The following is a 21,267-nucleotide window of genomic DNA, read 5'->3' on the forward strand; positions in this document are numbered from 1 at the left end:
GGCTATCCATGATATGGGTAGTCAGCACAGGGGTATAAAGCAGGACCCCTGAGCTATTGTGCTAGCTGAAGCACAATTTAGCCCAAATCCTAAGCCAGTGTGAATGCACTGAGCAGCCTACAGCCAGCAGCCCGATCTACTTTGGAGATCCTGCTTTTCCTCCTGGTGTCTCCTCTTATTACAGACATGTCTCCTCCCTCCACAAAAACACAGAGCAGACTTGGTTTTCTATTGTAAACGCTGACCCTGTCTTTCAGGAAACTACACTCTGAGAATTGATTGTACTCCGCTGATGTACAGCCTGGTGTACAGCTTGACCAAAGAGGTAAATATACACTAAAATATCAACTGATGTAGCAACAGTAACTACCCATAGGAGCTGGTTATTGTACTGGATGTGAAACTGTTCTCATTACAAACAGACTTAGGCCAAAATTCTGCACAGTTGTCAGGGCTTCTGTTGATAGTAGTAAAATCTGTTATGGGCATCATCAGATAGTTAGGCCTCAATGGTCATATTCCACACTCATTTACCTCAGTGCCACCAGTGTGGTTGACCAGATGTCATGAGAGTAGTATTTGGCCATCAAGAGTTCAGTTTAATAATGTCACCCATTCACATTTCTTATATACTGGTACTATGGAGGAGTCAGTAGTGACTTCATAGTTAAGGTTATGTTGAGTTTTTCCCTTAAAACATGTGTGAGGGAGCAGAGAAACTGGTGTTCGGCACAGCAGGGGTTAAATAAAACCTTTGGGTTCAGCTAGCCCCACCCCACTAGACCTACAGCCAAGGCTTGCCTGGAGGGGGAGAAAAGAAGGGAGCCTGGCTCAACTGGAGGCTGACTGGCTAGGAGCAGGAGCGTTCTGCCTGCCTGCCTGCCCAAAGGGATGGATTAGTGACCTGCCAGCCAGGGCAGCCACTTGCGCCAAGTAAGGGCTCCCCTGCCAAGGAGAGGCTGCAAATAAGCCCCAGCACTTGGGGCAACTGGACTAGCGGGGCTACGCCCCAAATTGAAGAGACTTGTATGAAGTAGCCCAGGGAAATCATAGAATCATAGAATATCAGGGTTGGAAGGGACCTCAGGAGGTCATCTAGTCCAACCCCCTGCTCAAAGCAGGACCAATCCCCAATTAAATCATCCCAGCCAGGGCTTTGTCAAGCCTGACCTTAAAAACTTCTAAGGAAGAAGATTCTACCACCTCCCTAGGTAACGCATTCCAGTGTTTCACCACCCTCCTAGTGAAAAAGTTTTTCCTAATATCCAACCGAAATCTCCCCAACTGCAACTTGAGACCATTACTCCTTGTCCTGTCATCTTCTACCACTGAGAATAGTCTAGAACCATCCTCTTTGGAACCACCTCTCAGGTAGTTGAAAGCAGCTATCAAATCCCCCCTCATTCTTCTCTTCCGCAGACTAAACAATCCCAGTTCCCTCAGCCTCTCCTCATAAGTCATGTGTTCCAGACCCCTAATCATTTTTGTTGCCCTTCGCTGGACTCTCTCCAATTTATCCACATCCTTCTTGTAGTGTGGGGCCCAAAACTGGACACAGTACTCCAGATGAGGCCTCACCAATGTCGAATAGAGGGGAACGATCACGTCCCTCGATCTGCTCGCTATGCCCCTACTTATACATCCCAAAATGCCATTGGCCTTCTTGGCAACAAGGGCACACTGCTGACTCATATCCAGCTTCTCGTCCACTGTAACCCCTAGGTCCTTTTCCGCAGAACTGCTGCCTAGCCATTCGGTCCCTAGTCTGTAGCTGTGCATTGGGTTCTTCCGTCCTAAGTGCAGGACCCTGCATTTATCCTTATTGAACCTCATCAGGTTTCTTTTGGCCCAATCCTCCAATTTGTCCAGGTCCCTCTGTATCCTATCTCTGCCCTCCAACATATCTACCACTCCTCCCAGTTTAGTATCATCCGCAAATTTGCTAAGAGTGCAATCCACACCATCCTCCAGATCATTTATGAAGATATTGAACAAAACCGGCCCCAGGACCGACCCCTGGGGCACTCCACTTGACACCGGCTGCCAACTAGACATGGAGCCATTGATCACTACCCGTTGAGCCCGACAATCTAGCCAACTTTCTACCCACCTTATAGTACATTCATCCAGCCCATACTTCCTTAACTTGCTGACAAGAATACTGTGGGAGACAGTGTCAAAAGCTTTGCTAAAGTCAAGAAACAATACATCCACTGCTTTCCCTTCATCCACAGAATCAGTAATCTCATCATAGAAGGCGATTAGATTAGTCAGGCATGACCTTTCCTTGGTGAATCCATGCTGACTGTTCCTGATCACTTTACTCTCGTCTAAGTGCTTCAGGATTGATTCCTTGAGGACCTGCTCCATGATTTTTCCGGGGACTGAGGTGAGGCTGACCGGCCTGTAGTTCCCAGGATCCTCCTTCTTCCCTTTTTTAAAGATTGGCACTACATTAGCCTTTTTCCAGTCATCCGGGACTTCCCCCGTTCGCCACGAGTTTTCAAAGATAATGGCCAATGGCTCTGCAATCACATCCGCCAATTCCTTTAGCACTCTCGGATGCAACTCGTCCGGCCCCATGGACTTGTGCACGTCCAGCTTTTCTAAATAGTCCCTAACCACCTCTTTCTCCACAGAGGGCTGGCCATCTACTCCCCATGTTGCGATGCCCAGCGCAGCAGTCTGGGAGCTGTCCTTGTTAGTGAAGACAGAGGCAAAAAAAGCATTGAGCACATTAGCTTTTTCCACATCCTCTGTCACTAGGTTGCCTCCCTCATTCAGTAAGGGGCCCACACTTTCCTTGGCTTTCTTCTTGTTGCCAACATACCTGAAGAAACCCTTCTTGTTACTCTTGACATCTCTTGCTAGCTGCAGCTCCAGGTGCGATTTGGCCCTCCTGATTTCATTCCTACATGCCCGAGCAATATTTTTATACTCTTCCCTGGTCATATGTCCAACCTTCCACTTCTTGTAAGCTTCTTTTTTATGTTTAAGATCCGCTAGGATTTCACCATTAAGCCAAGCTGGTCGCCTGCCATATTTACTATTCTTTCGACTCATCGGGATGGTTTGTCCCTGTAACCTCAACAGGGATTCCTTGAAATACAGCCAGCTCTCCTGGACTCCTTTCCCCTTCATGTTAGTCCCCCAGGGGATCTTACCCATCTGCTCCCTGAGGGAGTCAAAGTCTGCTTTCCTGAAGTCCAGGGTCCGTATCCTGCTGTTTACCTTTCTTCCCTGTGTCAGGATCCTGAACTCGACCATCTCATGGTCACTGCCTCCCAGATTCCCATCCACTTTTGCTTCCCCTACTAATTCTTCCCTGTTTGTGAGCAGGAGGTCAAGAAAAGCTCCCCCCCTAGTTGGCTCGTCTAGCACTTGCACCAGGAAATTGTCCCCTACGCTTTCCAAAAACTTCCTGGATTGTCTATGCACCGCTGTATTGCTCTCCCAGCAGATATCAGGAAAATTGAAGTCACCCATGAGAACCAGGGCGTGCGATCTAGTAACTTCTGCGAGTTGCCGGAAGAAAGCCTCATCCACCTCATCCCCCTGATCGGTGGTCTATAGCAGACTCCCACCACTACATCACTCTTGTTGCTCACACTTCTAAACTTAATCCAGAGACACTCAGGTTTTTCTGCAGTTTCATACCGGAGCTCTGAGCAGTCATACTGCTCCCTTACATACAGTGCTACTCCCCCACCTTTTCTGCCCTGCCTGTCCTTCCTGAACAGTTTATAACCATCCATGACAGTACTCCAGTCATGTGAGTTATCCCACCAAGTCTCTGTTATTCCAATCACGTCATAGTTCCTTGACATCACCAGGACCTCCAGTTCTCCCTGCTTGTTTCCAAGGCTTTGTGCATTCGTATATAAGCACTTAAGAGAACCTGCTGATCGCCCCTCGTTCTCAGTATGAGGCAGGAGCCCTCCTCTCACAGACGTTCCTGCCTGTGCTTCCTCCCGGTATCCCGTTTTCCCACTTACCTCAGGGCTTTGGTCTCCTTCCCCCGGTGAACCTAGTTTAAAGCCCTCCTTACTAGGTTAGCCAGCCTGCTCGCAAAGATGCTCTTCCCTCTCTTCGTAAGATGGAGCCCGTCTCTGCCCAGCACTCCTCCTTCATGGAACACCATCCCATGGTCAAAGAATCCAAAGCCTTCTCTCCGACACCACCTGCGTAGCCATTCGTTGACTTCCACGATTCGACGGTCCCTGCCCTGGCCTTTTCCTTCCACGGGTCTTGGGTCAATGGGTCTTGACTCCCCGCTGGGAGGGAGACCCCATCTCCCCTGTTTAGGGGTTGATCTGCACAGGGTCCTGGACTGGGACCTTGCGTGCTGTGAAATCTGTCTATTCTGGTACTTTTCCTAAGCACTAAGACTTTTCAAGGCATTCCAGCCTGCTGCATTAAACACAGTGTGACAGATATGGCCAACATTAAAGCCGAATGTCGAAAACAAGACTTATGAGGTTGGAAAAATTGGGTTTGTTTTGTCTGGAGAAGAGAAGACTGAGAGAGGACATAACAACAGTTTTCAAATACATAAAAGATTGTTACGAGGAGGAGGGTGAAAAATTGTTCTCATTAACCTCTGAGGATAGGACAAGAAGCAATGGGCTTAAATTGCCACTAAGGGAGGTTTAAGGTGGACAGTCAAAAAAAAAAAAAAAGTCTAACTGTCAAGGTAGTTAAGTACTGGAACAAATTGCCTAGGGAGGCTGTGGAATCTCCATCATTGGAGGTTTTGAAGACAGTTTAAACAAACACCTGTCAGGAATGCTGTAGTTATTATGTGGTCCTGTCTTGAGTGCAAGGGGCTGGACTAGATGACCTATTGAGGTCCCTTCCAGTCCTACACTTCTATGATTCTAACATGTCCAATTTTAATTTCACCTAGCATATATTCATAGGGCCAGACTGTGATCCTCTTATTCTGTCCCAGATTGAGGTCTCAGTAGAGGAAGTTTTAGAACAAATTGATAAATTAAACAGTAATAATTCATCAGGACCAAGTGGTATTCTCCTAAGAGTTCTGAAGAAATTCAAATATAAAATTGCGGAACTACTAACTAGTAACCTATCATTTAACCTATCATTTAAATCAGCCTCTGTACCTGAAGACAGTTAGCTAATGTAATGCCAATTTTTTAAAAAAGGCTCCACAGGCAATCCTGGCAATTACAGGTTGGTAAGCCTAACTTCAGTACCAGGAAAATTGGATGAAACTATAATAAAGAACAGAATTATTAGACACATAGATAAACAGAATATGTTGGGGAAAATTCAGCATGGCTTTTTAGAGAAATCATGCCTCACCAATCTATTAGAATTTTGTGAGTGTGTCAACAAGCATGTTGACAAGGGTGATCCAGTGGATATAGTTTATTTGAACTTTCAGAAAGCCTTTGATAAGGTTCCTCACCAAAGGCTCTTAAGAAAATTCAGCAGTCATGGGATAAAAGGGAAGGTCTTCTCATGGATCAGTAACTGGTTAAAAGATAGGAAACAAAGGGTAGGAGCAAATTGTCAATTTTTACAATGGAGAGACATAAATAATGCCCCCCCCCACGCAAAAAAGGATCTGTATAGGGACCAGTGCTGTACAACATATTCATAAATGATCTGGAAAAGGGGGTGAACAGTGAGTGGGCAAAGTTGCAGATGATACAGAGTACTCAAGATAGTTAAGTCCAAAGCTGACTGCAAAGAGTTATAAAGAGATCTCACTAAATTGGGTGAAGGAGCAACAAAATGGCAGATAAAATCCAATGTTGATTAGTGCAAAGTAATGCACATGGGAAAAAATAATCCCAACTATACGTATTCAGTGATGGGGTCTAAATTAACTATTACCCCTCAAGAAAGAGATCTAGGAGTCATTGTGGATACTTTTCTGAAAACATCTCTCTTTGTGCAGCAGAAGTCAAAAAGGCTAGCAGAGTGTTAGGAACCATTAGGAAAGGGATAGATAATAAAACAGAAAATATCATAATGCCACTATATTAGTCCATGGTGCGCCCACACCTTGAATACTGTGTACAGTTCTGTTGCCGCACCTCAAAAAAGATATAGTAGAATTGGAAAAGATATAGAAAGGACAACAGAAATTATCAAGGATATGGAATAACTTCCGTACAAGGAGAGATTAAAACGAGTGGCACTATTCAGCTTGGAAAAGAGGCAACTAAGGGGGGATATGATAGAGGTCTATAAAATCATGAATAGTGTGAAGAAAGTGAATACTGCCAGCAGATCGAGGGACATGATCGTTCCCCTCTATTCGACGTTGGTGAGGCCTCATCTGGAGTACTGTGTCCAGTTTTGGGCCCCACACTACAAGAAGGATGTGGAAAAATTGGAAAGAGTCCAGCAGAGGGCAACAAAAATGATTAGGGGTCTGGAACACATGACTTATGAGGAGAGGCTGAGGGAACTGGGATTGTTTAGTCTGCGGAAGAGAAGAATGACGGGGGATTTGATAGCTGCTTTCAACTACCTGAAAGGGGGTTCCAAAGAGGATGGATCTAGACTGTTCTCAGTGGTAGCAGATGACAGAACAAGGAGTAATGGTCTCAAGTTGCAGTGGGGGAGGTTTAGGTTGGATATTAGGAAAAACTTTTTCACTAGGAGGGTGGTGAAACACTGGAATGTGTTACCTAGGGAGGTGGTGGAATCTCCTTCTTTAGAAGTTTTTAAGGTCAGGCTTGACAAAGCCCTGGCTGGGATGGTTTAGTTGGGGATTGGTCCTGCTTTGAGCAGGGGGTTGGACTAGATGACCTCCTGAGGTCCCTTCCAACCCTGATATTCTATGATTCTATGAATAGGGAAGTGTTATTTATCCCTTCACATAACACAAGACGCAGGGGTCACCCAATGAAATTAATAGGCAGCAGGCTTAAAATAAACAAAAGGAAGTATTTCTTCGTACATCACAGAGTCATCTTGTAGAATTCATTGCCTGGGGATATTGTGAAGGCCAAAAGTATAACTGGGTTCAAAAAAGAATTAGGTAAGTTTATGGAGGATGGGTCCATCAATGGCTAGTAGCCAAGATGGTCAGGGATGCAACCCCATGCTCCAGGTGTCCCTAAACCTCTTACTTGCAGAAGCTGGGACTGGACAATGGGATGGATCACTCAAAAATTGCCCTGTTCTGTTCATTCCCTCTGAAGCATCTGGCACTGGCTGCTGTCAGAAGGCAGGATACTAGGCTAGAGGGATCCTTGGTCTGACCCAGTGTGGTCGTTCTTATGTTTATGTTCTTACATATACTTATTTAGATTTGTACAAAAATAAGAACGGTGACTTTATTCCCTAAGTAGTCCCAATGACTTGTGCTGTAAGGTGCTACTCATCACAAGTAAGGATATTCCAGTCTGGTCCACACTGATTTTTTAATCTGGTATTTTCTATTCATCTGTAACTCAAGATGTCCCTTTAGGAATAGTTGGTTGGACTTCTACATGCAGAATGTCCATCTGCCCTTTTAGACCAAGAATCTCTCATTTAATATGCCACATCTTGGCAGGTAGCGCAAGGGGAAAATCAGCTTGTGACCAGGTTGCTCCTGGTCTCGCAACAACCTACGGCTATGTCTCCAGTTGGGTGCAAAGATAAAGGGTTTTATTTGGTTGTCAATCCTCTCATGAAGGACACCCCCTTCAGCAATCTTACTCAGCAAGTCACTGGCAGTAAATCAAAATAATAGTCCCACATCAGAGCTACCTGCCTTCATGCTGGCACAGTCTCTGGTCGGTCCCTGGTCCCAGGCACAGTCTCTGGTCAGTCCCTGGCCCCAGGCACAGTCTCTGGTCAGTCCCTGGCCCCAGCCAGGCCTCTCTCACAGAGTGGGAGCAGGAAGTCCGCTCTCCCTCCCATCCAGTTCCCACATAGGTTGGGTTCTCCCCTTTGAGCCTCTCCCTCCAAGGTGTAGTGGGGCAGGGCTGACTGAGCCCACAGCAGTTCATTAACCCTTTCCAGGCCAGTGTGGGGTTTGTCTATGTCATCACACAAATCAACATAGTCATTGCTGACAACTGAAAGCCAGTGGCCCAGATTTTCAAAAGAGCCTACTTACACTGGGTGCCACAGTTTTTGGGTGCCCAACTTGAGATAGTTCTGGTCTAAATTTCATTGATGTGGATCACCCACAGCTTCCACTAAAGCCAGTGGAAACTGTATGTGTTCAGCACTTCTACCAATCAGATCAAAGGCATCTCAGATTGAGCCTCCAGAACACTTCTGAAACCGTTGGCCCAATACCTAACAATGAACCTGATTCCATAACCCATACTCAAACTGAGTACCGCTAGCAAAGTACACAGGATTAGGCCTAGTGATACCACAACCTATTGGTTGCTAATGTCTGAGGAATACTAGACTTACACCACCCCTATCCTGGGCCAATACGTGACAAAATGCTTTCACAACATTACTTCATGAAGAATCTTGATCTTCACCTAAAGAGGTAAATGCAAATACCTTTTCGGTGCTGGGTTATTATTGTTGAGTAATTCCTTAAACAAAGAAATAAAAATGTAGCAATCCTTGAGGGAAAAAAATACCTATAGATGTTGAAACTGCCGAGTAAATCAGAGGACAAACTAAAAATAGAGGCATGACATCAGCTTAATTATTATTAATATTTATGTGTGTCTATAGCACCTGTCATCTGAGCACCACAAACCACAGCACAAACAATAATTAAGACTCACTGCACTGTTGTGAGATAGGTAACTATTATTACACCTTTTTTTCAAATTAGTAGAAAGTAGCACAGAAAGGCTGAGTGGTTTGCTCATGGTACCTGAGTCAGTGGCTTAGTCATTGTTCTAACTAGTCGACTTTATGTCATATCTGGTTGTGAATTTGTTGCTCAATAACACTTAAACTTGTATCTCTCTGTCTTTTTTTTTTTTAAATGTATTTTTCTAGATACCAAGCCCAGATGAGGGGTTTAAAGGCAAATCGCTTTATGAGAGCTGGTATGAAAAAAACCCGTCAACAGAATATAAAGATGTCCCCAGGTAAGTGACAAAGGGTATGTGCAGAAGTTAGTGTAGGTTGCAAAAATAGGTTTTCTTTGTATTTTTAGCCACATGGAAAGCTGAACTCTTAAAAGAAATAGTGGGGCAGATCCTCAGAACTGGTGTAATTGTCAAAGATCCATGGACTTGCGATAATTTACACCAGCTGTGGATCTGTCCCCATACTCAGAATTGGAGGAATTACATATGACAGAGTAAATTGTCAGTATAGCAGGGCTTTAGCCACACGATTCCTCATAGGTTCCAGGATGCGTCTAACTCCCTAGGAAACCACAGCTAAAATGGGATTATCTGCTTCCAAAACATGTGTGGGTATGGTGTCAATTACAACATAGCCCATCTGGGGTTGAAGTCAGAGCTAAGTGTAATTGTTCTATGTTTAGAAGTAGGAAGCAGCGTTTTATTGTCATTTTAGCCTTTTTTCCGAGAAAGCATAACTAGTGTGTGAAAAGAAACAGTGATCCTTATTGTTATAGGTTTAGCAGTCCTTGGACTCTGCATTGTATTCAGTGCCTGGAGGAAGTAAAACTAGCCAGAATTTTTTGGAGCTGGTGTTTTGTTTTGTATGGTTTTCTTCAGCCTGGTCACATCAACAATTTTTCATCTTTCTCACTTCATCCTTTCTTTGTGCCTCTCTGAAAGGCAAGGCTCAAGCCCTAGAGCCCCCCATAATCTTCTCGGTAAAGGTCTCTGCAGCTAGCTGGGTAGGGATAGAAATCTTTTCTCAAATGGAAAAAGTCCAGAAGTTAGAGGGAGGTGGATTGGGCCAATACAGCATCATCCCCTACCCTTTACCGCCAACCACATGGAAAGCCTTAGATTCTGTAGCCTAAAGAAGACACTTTGTCTGGGTGAGAATGGGTCAGGGCTGCTTTTTGTAGCAATATCCCCCTTCAGATCTACAGGGATTGCCCCTCATAACATATAATGTTGATCCTGTTAAGTCATGACTAAGAGGTGCTGGGTGATGAGTCTATTCCCCTAGACCTGTCAGATGAGAGGCAGGGATTGACCAGGGTTCAGTAGAGACTCCATGTCAGAGAGGCTCCTAAGTGAGTGAGAATAAGGAAGTGGATTTGGAGCCAAATTCTTCCTTGCAGTAACTCCACTGAGTTCCATGTGATGAGTCTGGCCCACTGTGAACAGCAGAGTTGCTAGGAGATGTACATGGTGGGTGATAGGCGACTCAGGAATGACAGAGATTATGTTAAGGAGATGTTTGGAGGAAGAGTGTGGTGGGGAATGCCCTGGAATGGGGTGAAAGGAGTGAAATAGGCAAGAGACAGGAGTGGGGAGTTTATTAATACGGTGCTTTGAAACATACTAAAAATTGTACTTAGATACTTTACTCAAGATTTGTTCCCTTTTCTTGTCAAAAGAATAAATAAGCTGGGTTCTGGCAATGACTTTGAAGTCTTTTTTCAGCGGCTTGGCATTGCTTCAGGCAGAGCACGTTACAGCAAAAACTGGGTAAGTCTGTCATCACACCATCTCATCACTGTCCGTCATAACCCACTGAATACCATCAGCTGGGATTCAACAATTATAAGCTCTTTGGGTCTGGGACTGCCTTTTTGTTCTCTGTTTGTACAGAGCCTAGCACAATGGGATCCTGCTCCAGGACTGGGGTGCCTGGATGTTACCGCAATAATTCATACATAGTGATAATAATAACTGTGAACTTGGCATGAACCAACGGAAACATAAAGGCATTTAGTTCAAAGTAAATGACAGGGTAATGACACACAATTGTTTATGGCCAGTTGCTCTAAGAAAGCTTTGAATGCTGAAGTGATTTTTTTTTACAATCATGACGGCTTTGATTCTTTCTGTGTCCACATTGAGAGACATGCGCAATTACAATAAGATAACAAGTCACAGTCTGTTAAGCAAGGTCTTCCCCTATGAAGAGGAGTATTGAAAATATGAACAAAGAGGATTGCTGTGACCCAGGCACACAAAAGGGAATGTTTTGCAGCATAGTCGAGCTGTCCAAACCAGCATTATAAGTAACACATTTTTTCATTCTTTTTTTTTTTTTTTCAGAGAGTGGAAAAATACAGTGGCTACCCAGTTTACCACAGTGTCTATGAGACCTATGAGATTGTGGAGAGATTTTATGATCCGACTTTTAAGAATCACCTGACAGTGGCACAGGTACGAGGTGGGCTGGTATTTGAACTGGCCGACTCCGTGGTCCTTCCCTTTGACTGCAGAGATTACGCAGAGGCTTTAAGGAACTATGCTCAAGTCATCTATAATTTGTCAAAGAATCATCAAATGGAACTGATGACGTACAGTGTGTCGTTTGGTATGTACCGCCCTCCACCAGACCCTTCCTCTTATTATTATTATTATCTGTATCGTGATAGCATGTAGGATCCCCAGTCATGAACCATTGTGCTAGGTGCTGCACAAACAGAACAAAACTAGTCCCTGCCCCCAAGAAGATTACAATCTAATTAAAATAATGATTTTATTTTGATTTTTTTAAAAAGCAACCACATGCCTAATTGCACTAGACCCTTTTGAATATCAGTTAAAATAAACCTCTAATAATACAAAAGGCCCAGCCCCCATTACAAAATGCAACCATACAATCAGAGCAAATGAATAAACAAACCCCCATTCTCTCCAGGTCACTACCCATAGCCAGACGTCCAGAGAAATAAATGGGCTTTGCACTGTGGCCCTGAAGGTCAACAATTGTACGCTAATCTCAACAAATCAGGGGGAATGAATTACAAAGTTGAGTTGCCAGCTCTTGTGGTTTTTATCACGGGTCTCATTATATTTGGTGTTTTTCTCAAAGCTCCATTTGCTGTCATCACATGACAATGGGGGAAATCTCAACTTTCATTTGAAACAAAAAGTAAGTCTCAGCCCTGATGGTTGCTGAGAAATCTTGAAAAAGCTACTCCTAAAAACTCAAACACCAGAAAACAAAGTGATTACAAGATTGATTGCTCAAAAAAACCCAACCCTCATGATTGATTTTAAAATCTCATGATTGTGGGGGCTGACTCAAGATTTTTGAACTCTTGGGGTTGGAAATACTGAGGGTCCCTCACAGGAAAAAAACCCCACTGCCAGCAGACGTCTCCTGCTTAAACTAAGCACCATGCCCAAGGAATCTTAAATCCTGCCCTGCATTGCCCTTTGCCTATCTTCAGTGGAGCCAGGATTTCACCCTGCAGACTCATAGATTGGCATTGCTGTGGGATGGAAAAGGAGTCACCGCCTGGGCAGGCAGTTTCCATACCCCAATGCCCCTCCTGGTTGCAATGTTTGGAGATACAAATATACACTACCCAAGCTGCAATGCAGCCCATAAAGCCAAATTAGTGCAGGTAATAGGAGCGACTGCAGTGCTTTGCACCAATTAAACTCTTGCTGATAAAATGCAAGGAATACATTTGTAGTGCCAAAATGACTCACCTGTACAAGAAGGGAAATACGCTATACTGGCATAAGGCAGCTTTATAACTGTGTTCACACTTGGACTGGTTCTGGTATAGTTATACTGGTACAAAATCCGTGTGTGGACTAGGCCTTATTTATTTTGGTAAATAATTCTTCAGACAACCCAACACAAAAACAAAACCTCTCCCACATCTTCATGCGAGCTCTGTCAGGTCTCAGCGGGCATGTGCAATCATGTGATAGTGAGGACATGTTTGCTGTTTGAGTGTCTGAACTGTATACACACACACACACACTTCAGTTTGCCCTTTGTGCTATGAGAATTAACATGATCATGTTGGTTCATTGCCAAAAGCTAAACAGAACTCAAGGTTAAGCTCTTCCTTCCCCATCTCTGCAGACTCTCTCCTTTCTGCTGCAAAGAATTTTACAGACGCTGCCATTGACTTTCACAGGAGACTGCAGCAAGTAGACATCAATAAGTAAGTTCTACAGGTTCCTTAGCCATCCAAACAAATAATTAAATTCGTCAGGCCTAATGAGGCAGCCTTCACTCATGCTGTGAGCACTTACATAAACTATCTCATTAACAAGTGCCCACTAATGTGCGTGAGGGTTGTACCAATTGTGTCCCTTTAAGGGTTATAATAATCGGGTCACCGTTAAAGCACAAATGTTTATTCAGTCTTCTGTTACACTTATAGTGCCAGATTCTCGTTTACACTAATGTCCCTTTCTGCCACTCATGGTCTCATTTTCTGACCCACAGCCAGGGTGGTGAAATGGGACCTTACTGCAAATGAGAAGCAGATCCAGAATAGATAGTTGTTGGCCTTTTAATGGTGGCTGTTCTGAATTTAAATAAATTACAGCATTTGACTTATTTATACGAATTTGTGTGATGATCATCTCTTTAGTACCAGGACTGCTCACAGGGCTAAAGATGCAAGATACTAACTCTAAAAGGCTGCTGATTTCAACGCAGCATGCTGATGTATGCCCGCTGAGGATCTGGGCCCAATATTAAAGCTGGGTGTAATTGGTCAGCTGTTTCTTTTACATCCCATTTGCACATAAAAATGTTGCGGCTTTCTTAGTTCTCTCCTTTCTTTCTTATTTTGATTTTTGCAGCACCTCTCCCTAACTCTAGGAACATGAATTTCTGTTAGTTATCAGTTATAAGGCTTACACTTTAAGATTCACCCTTTGTAAATGGCTGGATTGTTTTTGTTTAGCTGGTTGGTTGGTTTTTGGTTTTTTTCTGAATCACTGAAATACATCAGTACAAACCAATGAACTCTACCTAAACTTTGTTTCAGCATTTGTAAAAAAAAAACACTTGGTGTCTTTTTTTTTTTTAAGATCAGAACACTAATTATTAACCTGAATCATTCCATATGGCAAATAGTTTTCTATGTGTTGTTGAATGTTGTAACACAATATTAAATGGGATACCTCAGTTCAAGAGCAATTACATTAACAGAATTTTAGTTGAACTTAAGCAGTGACCAAATTCTGCTTTTGTTTAAACTGGTGTGAATTTGGAACTGATGACGGTGGAGTTACTCCAGATTTACACTAATGTAGCTGAGATTTTGCCCTAGTGATTCCGCTGCAAAGCTCAGCAGTATGTCACACTGTACACGGGTTTCCAGTCCCATTGGTAAATACATTATTTATTAAAAAGAAAAGGAGTACTTGTGGCACCTTAGAGACTAACCAATTTATTTGAGCATGAGCTTTCGTGAGCTACAGCTCACTTCATCGGATGCATACTGTGGAAATTGCAGAAGACATTATATACACAGACACCATGAAACAATACCTCCTCCCACCCCACTCTCCTGCTGGTAATAGCTTATCTAAAGTGATCATCAAGCTGGGCCATTTCCAGCACAAATCCAGGTTTTCTCACCCTCCGCCCCCCCACAGACAAACTCTTGCTGGTAATAGCCCATCCAAAGTGACCACTCTCTTCACAATATGTATGATAATCAAGGTGGGCCATTTCCTGCAGAAATCCAGGTTCTCTCACCCCCTCACCCCCCTCCAAAAACCACACACACAAACTCACTCTCCTGCTGGTAATAGCCTATCCAAAGTGACCACTCTCCTTACAACCTGCATGAAAATCAAGGTGGGCCATTTCCAGCACAAATCCAGGTTTTCTCACTCCCCCACCCCCATACACACACAAACTCACTCTCCTGCTGGTAATAGCTCATCCAAAGTGACCACTCTCCCTACAATGTGCATGATAATCAAGGTGGGCTATTTCCAGCACAAATCCAGGTTTTCTCAAACCCCCCCCCCCCAAACTCACTCTCCTGCTGGCAATAGCTCATCCAAACTGACCACTCTCCCCACAATGTGCATGACAATCAAGGTGGGCCATTTCCAGCATAAATCCAAGTGTAACCAGAACGTCTGGGGGTGGGGGTAGGAAAAAACAAGGGGAAATAGGCTACCTTGCATAATGACTTAGCCACTCCCAGTCTCTATTTAAGCCTAAATTAATAGTATCCAATTGGCAAATGAATTCCAATTCAGCAGTTTCTCGCTGGACTCTGGATTTGAAGTTTTTTTGTTGTAAGATAGCGACCTTCATGTCTCTGATTGCGTGACCAGAGAGATTGAAGTGTTCTCCGACTGGTTTATGAATGTTATAATTCTTGACATCTGATTTGTGTCCATTTATTCTTTTACGTAGAGACTGTCCAGTTTGACCAATGTACATGGCAGAGGGGCAGTGCTGGCACATGATGGTATATATCACATTGGTGGATGTGCAGGTGAACGAGCCTCTGATAGTGTGGCTGATGTTATTAGGCCCTATGATGGTGTCCCCTGAATAGATATGTGGGCACAGTTGGCAACGGGCTTTGTTGCAAGGATAGGTTCCTGGCTTAGTGGTTCTGTTGTGTGGTATGTGGTAGTTGGTGAGTATTCGCTTCAGGTTGGGGGGCTGTCTGTAGGCAAGGACTGGCCTGTCTCCCAAGATTTGTGAGAGTGTTGGGTCATCCTTCAGGATAGGTTGTAGATCCTTAATAATGCGTTGGAGGGGTTTTAGTTGGGGGCTGAAGGTGACGGCTAGTGGCGTTCTGTTATTTTCTTTGTTAGACCTGTCCTGTAGTAGGTGACTTCTGGGAACTCTTCTGGCTCTATCAATCTGTTTCTTCACTTCCGCAGGTGGGTATTGTAGTTGTAAGAATGCTTGATAGAGATCTTGTAGGTGTTTGTCTCTGTCTGAGGGGTTGGAGCAAATGCGGTTGTATCGCAGAGCTTGGCTGTAGACGATGGATCGTGTGGTGTGGTCAGGGTGAAAGCTGGAGGCATGTAGGTAGGAATAGCGGTCAGTAGGTTTCCGGTATCATAGAATCATAGAATATCAGGGTTGGAAGGGACCCCAGAAGGTCATCTAGTCCAACCCCCTGCTCGAAGCAGGACCAATTCCCAGTTAAATCATCCCAGCCAGGGCTTTGTCAAGCCTGACCTTAAAAACCTCTAAGGAAGGAGATTCTACCACCTCCCTAGGTAACGCATTCCAGTGTTTCACCACCCTCTTAGTGAAAAAGAGCAGTGGGTACCCGCATGGCCCCACAGTATGCCAACATTTTTATGGCTGATTTAGAACAACGCTTCCTCAGCTCTCGTCCCCTAACGCCCGTACTCTACTTGCGCTATATTGATGACATCTTCATCATCTGGACCCATGGAAAAGAAGCCCTTGAGGAATTCCACCATGATTTCAACAATTTCCATCCCACCATCAACCTCAGCCTGGTCCAGTCCACACAAGAGATCCACTTCCTGGACACTACAGTGCTAATAAACAATGGTCACATAAACACCACCCTATACCGGAAACACCCTATACATCTACAGCCAAGCTCTGCGATACAACCGCATTTGCTCCAACCCCTCAGACAGAGACAAACACCTACAAGATCTCTATCAAGCATTCTTACAACTACAATACCCACCTGCGGAAGTGAAGAAACAGATTGATAGAGCCAGAAGAGTTCCCAGAAGTCACCTACTACAGGACAGGTCTAACAAAGAAAATAACAGAACGCCACTAGCCGTCACCTTCAGCCCCCAACTAAAACCCCTCCAACGCATTATTAAGGATCTACAACCTATCCTGAAGGATGACCCAACACTCTCACAAATCTTGGGAGACAGGCCAGTCCTTGCCTACAGACAGCCCCCCAACCTGAAGCGAATACTCACCAACTACCACATACCACACAACAGAACCACTAAGCCAGGAACCTATCCTTGCAACAAAGCCCGTTGCCAACTGTGCCCACATATCTATTCAAGGGACACCATCATAGGGCCTAATGACATCAGCCACACTATCAGAGGCTCGTTCACCTGCACATCCACCAATGTGATATATGCCATCATGTGCCAGCAATGCCCCTCTGCCATGTACATTGGTCAAACTGGACAGTCTCTACGTAAAAGAATAAATGGACACAAATCAGATGTCAAGAATTATAACATTCATAAACCAGTCGGAGAACACTTCAATCTCTCTGGTCACGCAATCAGAGACATGAAGGTCGCTATCTTACAACAAAAAAACTTCAAATCCAGAGTCCAGCGAGAAACTGCTGAATTGGAATTCATTTGCCAATTGGATACTATTAATTTAGGCTTAAATAGAGACTGGGAGTGGCTAAGTCATTATGCAAGGAAGCCTATTTCCCCTTGTTTTTTCCTACCCCCCCCCCCCCCAGATGTTCTGGTTAAACTTGGATTTATGCTGGAAATGGCCCACCTTGATTGTCATGCACATTGTGGGGAGAGTGGTCAGTTTGGATGAGCTATTGCCAGCAGGAGAGTGAGTTTGGGGGGGGGGGGGGGTTTGAGAAAACCTGGATTTGTGCTGGAAATGGCCCACCTTGATTATCATGCACATTGCAGGGAGAGTGGTCACTTTGGATGAGCTATTACCAGCAGGAGAGTGAGTTTGTGTGTGTGGTTTTTGGAGGGGGGTGAGGGGGTGAGAGAACCTGGATTTCTGCAGGAAATGGCCCACCTTGATTATCATACACATTGTGAAGAGAGTGGTCACTTTGGATGGGCTATTACCAGCAAGAGAGTGAGTTTGTCTGTGGGGGGGCGGAGGGTGAGAAAACCTGGATTTGTGCTGGAAATGGCCCAGCTTGATGATCACTTTAGATAAGCTATTACCAGCAGGAGAGTGGGGAGGGAGGAGGTATTGTTTCATGGTGTCTGTGTATATAATGTCTTCTGCAATTTCCACAGTATGCATCCGATGAAGTGAGCTGTAGCTCACGAAAGCTCATGCTCAAATAAATTGGTTAGTCTCTAAGGTGCCACAAGTACTCCTTTTCTTTTTGCGAATACAGACTAACACGGCTGTTACTCTGAAACCTGACATTATTTATTATTTGTCAAGCATCAGTAGAGTGCTTGGTGCTGTACAAAACACACAGGTACACACAATCTCTGCTCCTAGAAACTTACATTTAAACAAGCACACAGAACAATTCAGGCAACACAATTCAAGGACCAGCCCAAAAATTATTCTATCATTGCAAAGTTCCTTTTTTAAAAAATGGAGAGGTTTTTTACATATAAAAATACCTGCATTTTTACTGAAGTTGCTGAATTTGACAGGCTTCATGGAAGAAATGAGTATTAAAAAAGAATTGTATGGCCAGGGAGTGGTTGTCTTGAACATGACACTGGGAGAGAGTTTCAGATATAAGGGGCAGCTTGGGAGAAAGTATTTAATTATCCATTCCTTCTTACAGCACATTCCTTAGCACCTAAGAACAGCCTTACAGAACCTTCACATTATGTGCCAGATCCTCAGGGTAGATTGATATAGGTCCGTTGACTTCTGTGATTGGCTTCACAGGTGTTACACTCATTAAATTCTACAAGCTGTGTTTAGATATGTATTGTAAATCTGAAGCTGTGAAAGTTTTAGTACAGGATGCACATGTTCAAAGTACTCTGAGGCTAAGATAGTCCTCTCTTGCTTTCTTTTCAGCCCAATCGCTGTAAGATCGTCGAATGATCAGCTCATGTTTTTAGAAAGGGCTTTTATTGATCCTCTTGGTTTACCTGGCAGGCCATTCTACAGGTAGGAAAACGTTATCTAAAACAAACTTTACTTGTTTTTTGCCTAATAACTCTAAGAAATGTCAACCATTTATGATTTACAGGTATCTGCAGAGTGTGAACAAGAATGGAAAAGTATTATTTAGGACGGGAAAAGGGGGCATAACTAAGAATAATAGGGTAAGAAAAAGAAAGGGAAAAATTAGTCTGAATATTAGGATAAAATTCAGTGATATTGATATTGATCCAAAGGCCATTAAAGTCAACAGGAGTATTTTCACTGATTTCAGTGGGCTTTGGATCAAGTCATGAGCATTTGATCCTGTTCCTATTAAAGTCCAATCCAAAACCTCAAAGCAATGTAGAATCAAGCCCTAACGTTCTCCTAAAAAAAAAAAAAGGGGGTGCCCTAACACATGGAACAGTTAACCTTAGACTGATCATAGTGGTACAAAATATAGTGAACGACCATCACTGCAGTAGTAGGAAAATAGATTTGCTCGTCTCTAACATTTTAACCAAACCATTGAATCTTGTTTTGTGGGCAGAACTAGTTGAACCTTCTGCATCCTTCTCTCACTCCAGCATAGTGCAGAACATTCACCTTTCCTGAAAAAAGCAGCCTAGCCAGAGAAAAGGACATTAATATTGACAATCCTTGTACTTTTAACAACTCCTGAATAAATCTCTGTCAAGGCCAGTTTACTGACGCTTTAAGCGTCAGCCTTCCTAACTCAAAGTACTCTTCAGGGCCAGAAACCATGGTTGGTTGTTTTTTTCCTTTAATCAAAAACATTGGGAAAGAAAAAAACATTTATAATCCATGTCGCCACTCCTCCAGGACACTGGCATTCACATGGACTAATTTAGCATGTTCATAGGTGTGCTTAGAAGATATCTGGGGGAGAAATGGGAATTTTAGTTTTTTGTTTTTTTGCTTTATATAGTATAGTGTCATTGCTAAAAGAACCCTATTTATGTGCATTCCTGATACTAAGGATTCGCTTTGACAGCTGATATAGTCATTGGATGAGGATTTATTCAGAAAATAAACATTTGTTCTATTGTCATAATGTGCAGTATTTTTTTCTCTTTCCCCACAGACACATTATTTTTGCTCCGAGCAGCCACAACAAGTACGCTGGAGAGTCATTTCCAGGGATCTATGATGCCATGTTTGATATTGGAAACAAAGCAGATCAGCGCAAAGCCTGGGAAGAAGTAAAGAGGCAGATCTCCATTGCAGCCTTCACTGTGCAGGCTGCAGCAGGGACGCTGAAGGACCTCGCATAAACATATCAGCAACATACTCAGAAGGGAAAGACTGGAGTTGACAGCTGTGGAGCCCTCAAAAACAGAGCATTTACAGACATGAGGAGGATTATTTAAAAACCTTGTTCTTTGCAAACAGTCCAGTCCGGTCAGTCTCCCTCCCTCACTTCCATTACATTTAACAACATTAAGATATGATCCCTCTGAAACTCTATTAGGAGAGAGTGGAGTTGAGATCATTGTTCAAGTGAGATACTAAATTAAAAGACGTTCATTTCAAATAGCCACCTCATATTTAAAAACAACAACCCCCCACACACACACAAAAAACCCCTGATTTCCTTTCCACTTAACATGTTAAATTGCAGAAATCACAATTTTTGTAGTTTCACAGTTGTGCAATGTAATTAATCTAATATATTAGCCTGATTGTTTTGATGATTATCTTGTAGTACTTTTATCAGTAAAACAGAACAGTCACCCTGATTTCCAACACTTTCTAACATATTAGTTAACTTTCTAGTATTTTCTACAGGGTTGCATAAATATACTCTGGGTGATGCCCTTACAACTCCCCCATTGCACAAGGAGTCACACAATGAGATGGGAATATCTCCTTAAAATGGTGTCACAGATGGCATGGGGGAAAGATAGCGATCATGGAGAGTTCTGGGCTGAGAGCTCAGGTGACTCATCTATGTTACTTTTCTCTTAGCATCTTGAAGCCATTTAAAAACAATAAGAAACCTCTCGGTCACTATTAATAAAAAGGTGGATGGGAACAATAAATGTCAGCACAAATAGGCTTTCCGCCTGAGGATGAAGATCTATTTATCTGTGCCAAAGGTATTCCTAACTAAATCTATTTGTTTGTCTGTTTTCAAGGTATTTCTAATGCACAAGCAATTAGAAGCAAAGGAGACACTGATGACTTTGAAAGAGCCAAACTATTACTGTCTTCCTTAGACTCTCCTTTCAAGTTTTGCTATAAGTACAGTACACCTGCCATCTGTAAAATTTGTAGAGAAAAAAAAAAGTGGGACAAAGTACAAATTTAAACATGTACGAGTCTGGCATGCAGTTTACTCTATGATCAGCTGTGGCTGCTCTACTGAGCACACAAGCCAACTCAAATCAGAGAGAGAAAAGACTTTCAAAGTTAGGTCACCTCTCCAATCCCCTGCCTCTTGGATTTTTCCCAATTATGTAGTTCCTTGTGCTTTGTCCTGCCAATTTTAAATGACCCAAGAAATGAGGCTTCCAGCAGTTTTCGTGGAAGATTCCTCCATGTTCTCGTGGTTCTCACTGTCATGATGACATCCCCCAAATTTTTTGTTGCACCATAAACTATTCCTCTCCTTCCTTCATGTTTGCATCCTTCAGTTACATGGGTATTATCCCTATAGCAGTG

General features: G+C 43.4%; 1 protein-coding gene across 2 annotated transcripts in view; it reads left to right on the top strand.

Annotated features, from left to right (window-relative positions):
* LOC141989578 (glutamate carboxypeptidase 2-like) overlaps positions 1-20,035 on the top strand; it is a 54,191-nt gene extending 34,156 nt beyond the window's left edge. For both annotated transcript variants that reach the window (XM_074956429.1, XM_074956437.1), the window contains exons 13-19: positions 258-325; positions 8,944-9,035; positions 10,436-10,526; positions 11,103-11,367; positions 12,880-12,961; positions 18,514-18,606; positions 19,688-20,035. In XM_074956429.1, the coding sequence (XP_074812530.1) occupies positions 258-325; positions 8,944-9,035; positions 10,436-10,526; positions 11,103-11,367; positions 12,880-12,961; positions 18,514-18,606; positions 19,688-19,877 (881 nt within the window). In that variant the 3' untranslated portion in view covers positions 19,878-20,035. The remainder of the gene's footprint in view (positions 1-257; positions 326-8,943; positions 9,036-10,435; positions 10,527-11,102; positions 11,368-12,879; positions 12,962-18,513; positions 18,607-19,687) is intronic.
* The last annotated feature ends 1,232 nt before the right edge of the window (positions 20,036-21,267 follow it).

Source organism: Natator depressus, chromosome 1 (assembly GCF_965152275.1).
Source record: "Natator depressus isolate rNatDep1 chromosome 1, rNatDep2.hap1, whole genome shotgun sequence".
In the NCBI taxonomy this organism is placed as follows: domain Eukaryota; kingdom Metazoa; phylum Chordata; order Testudines; family Cheloniidae; genus Natator; species Natator depressus.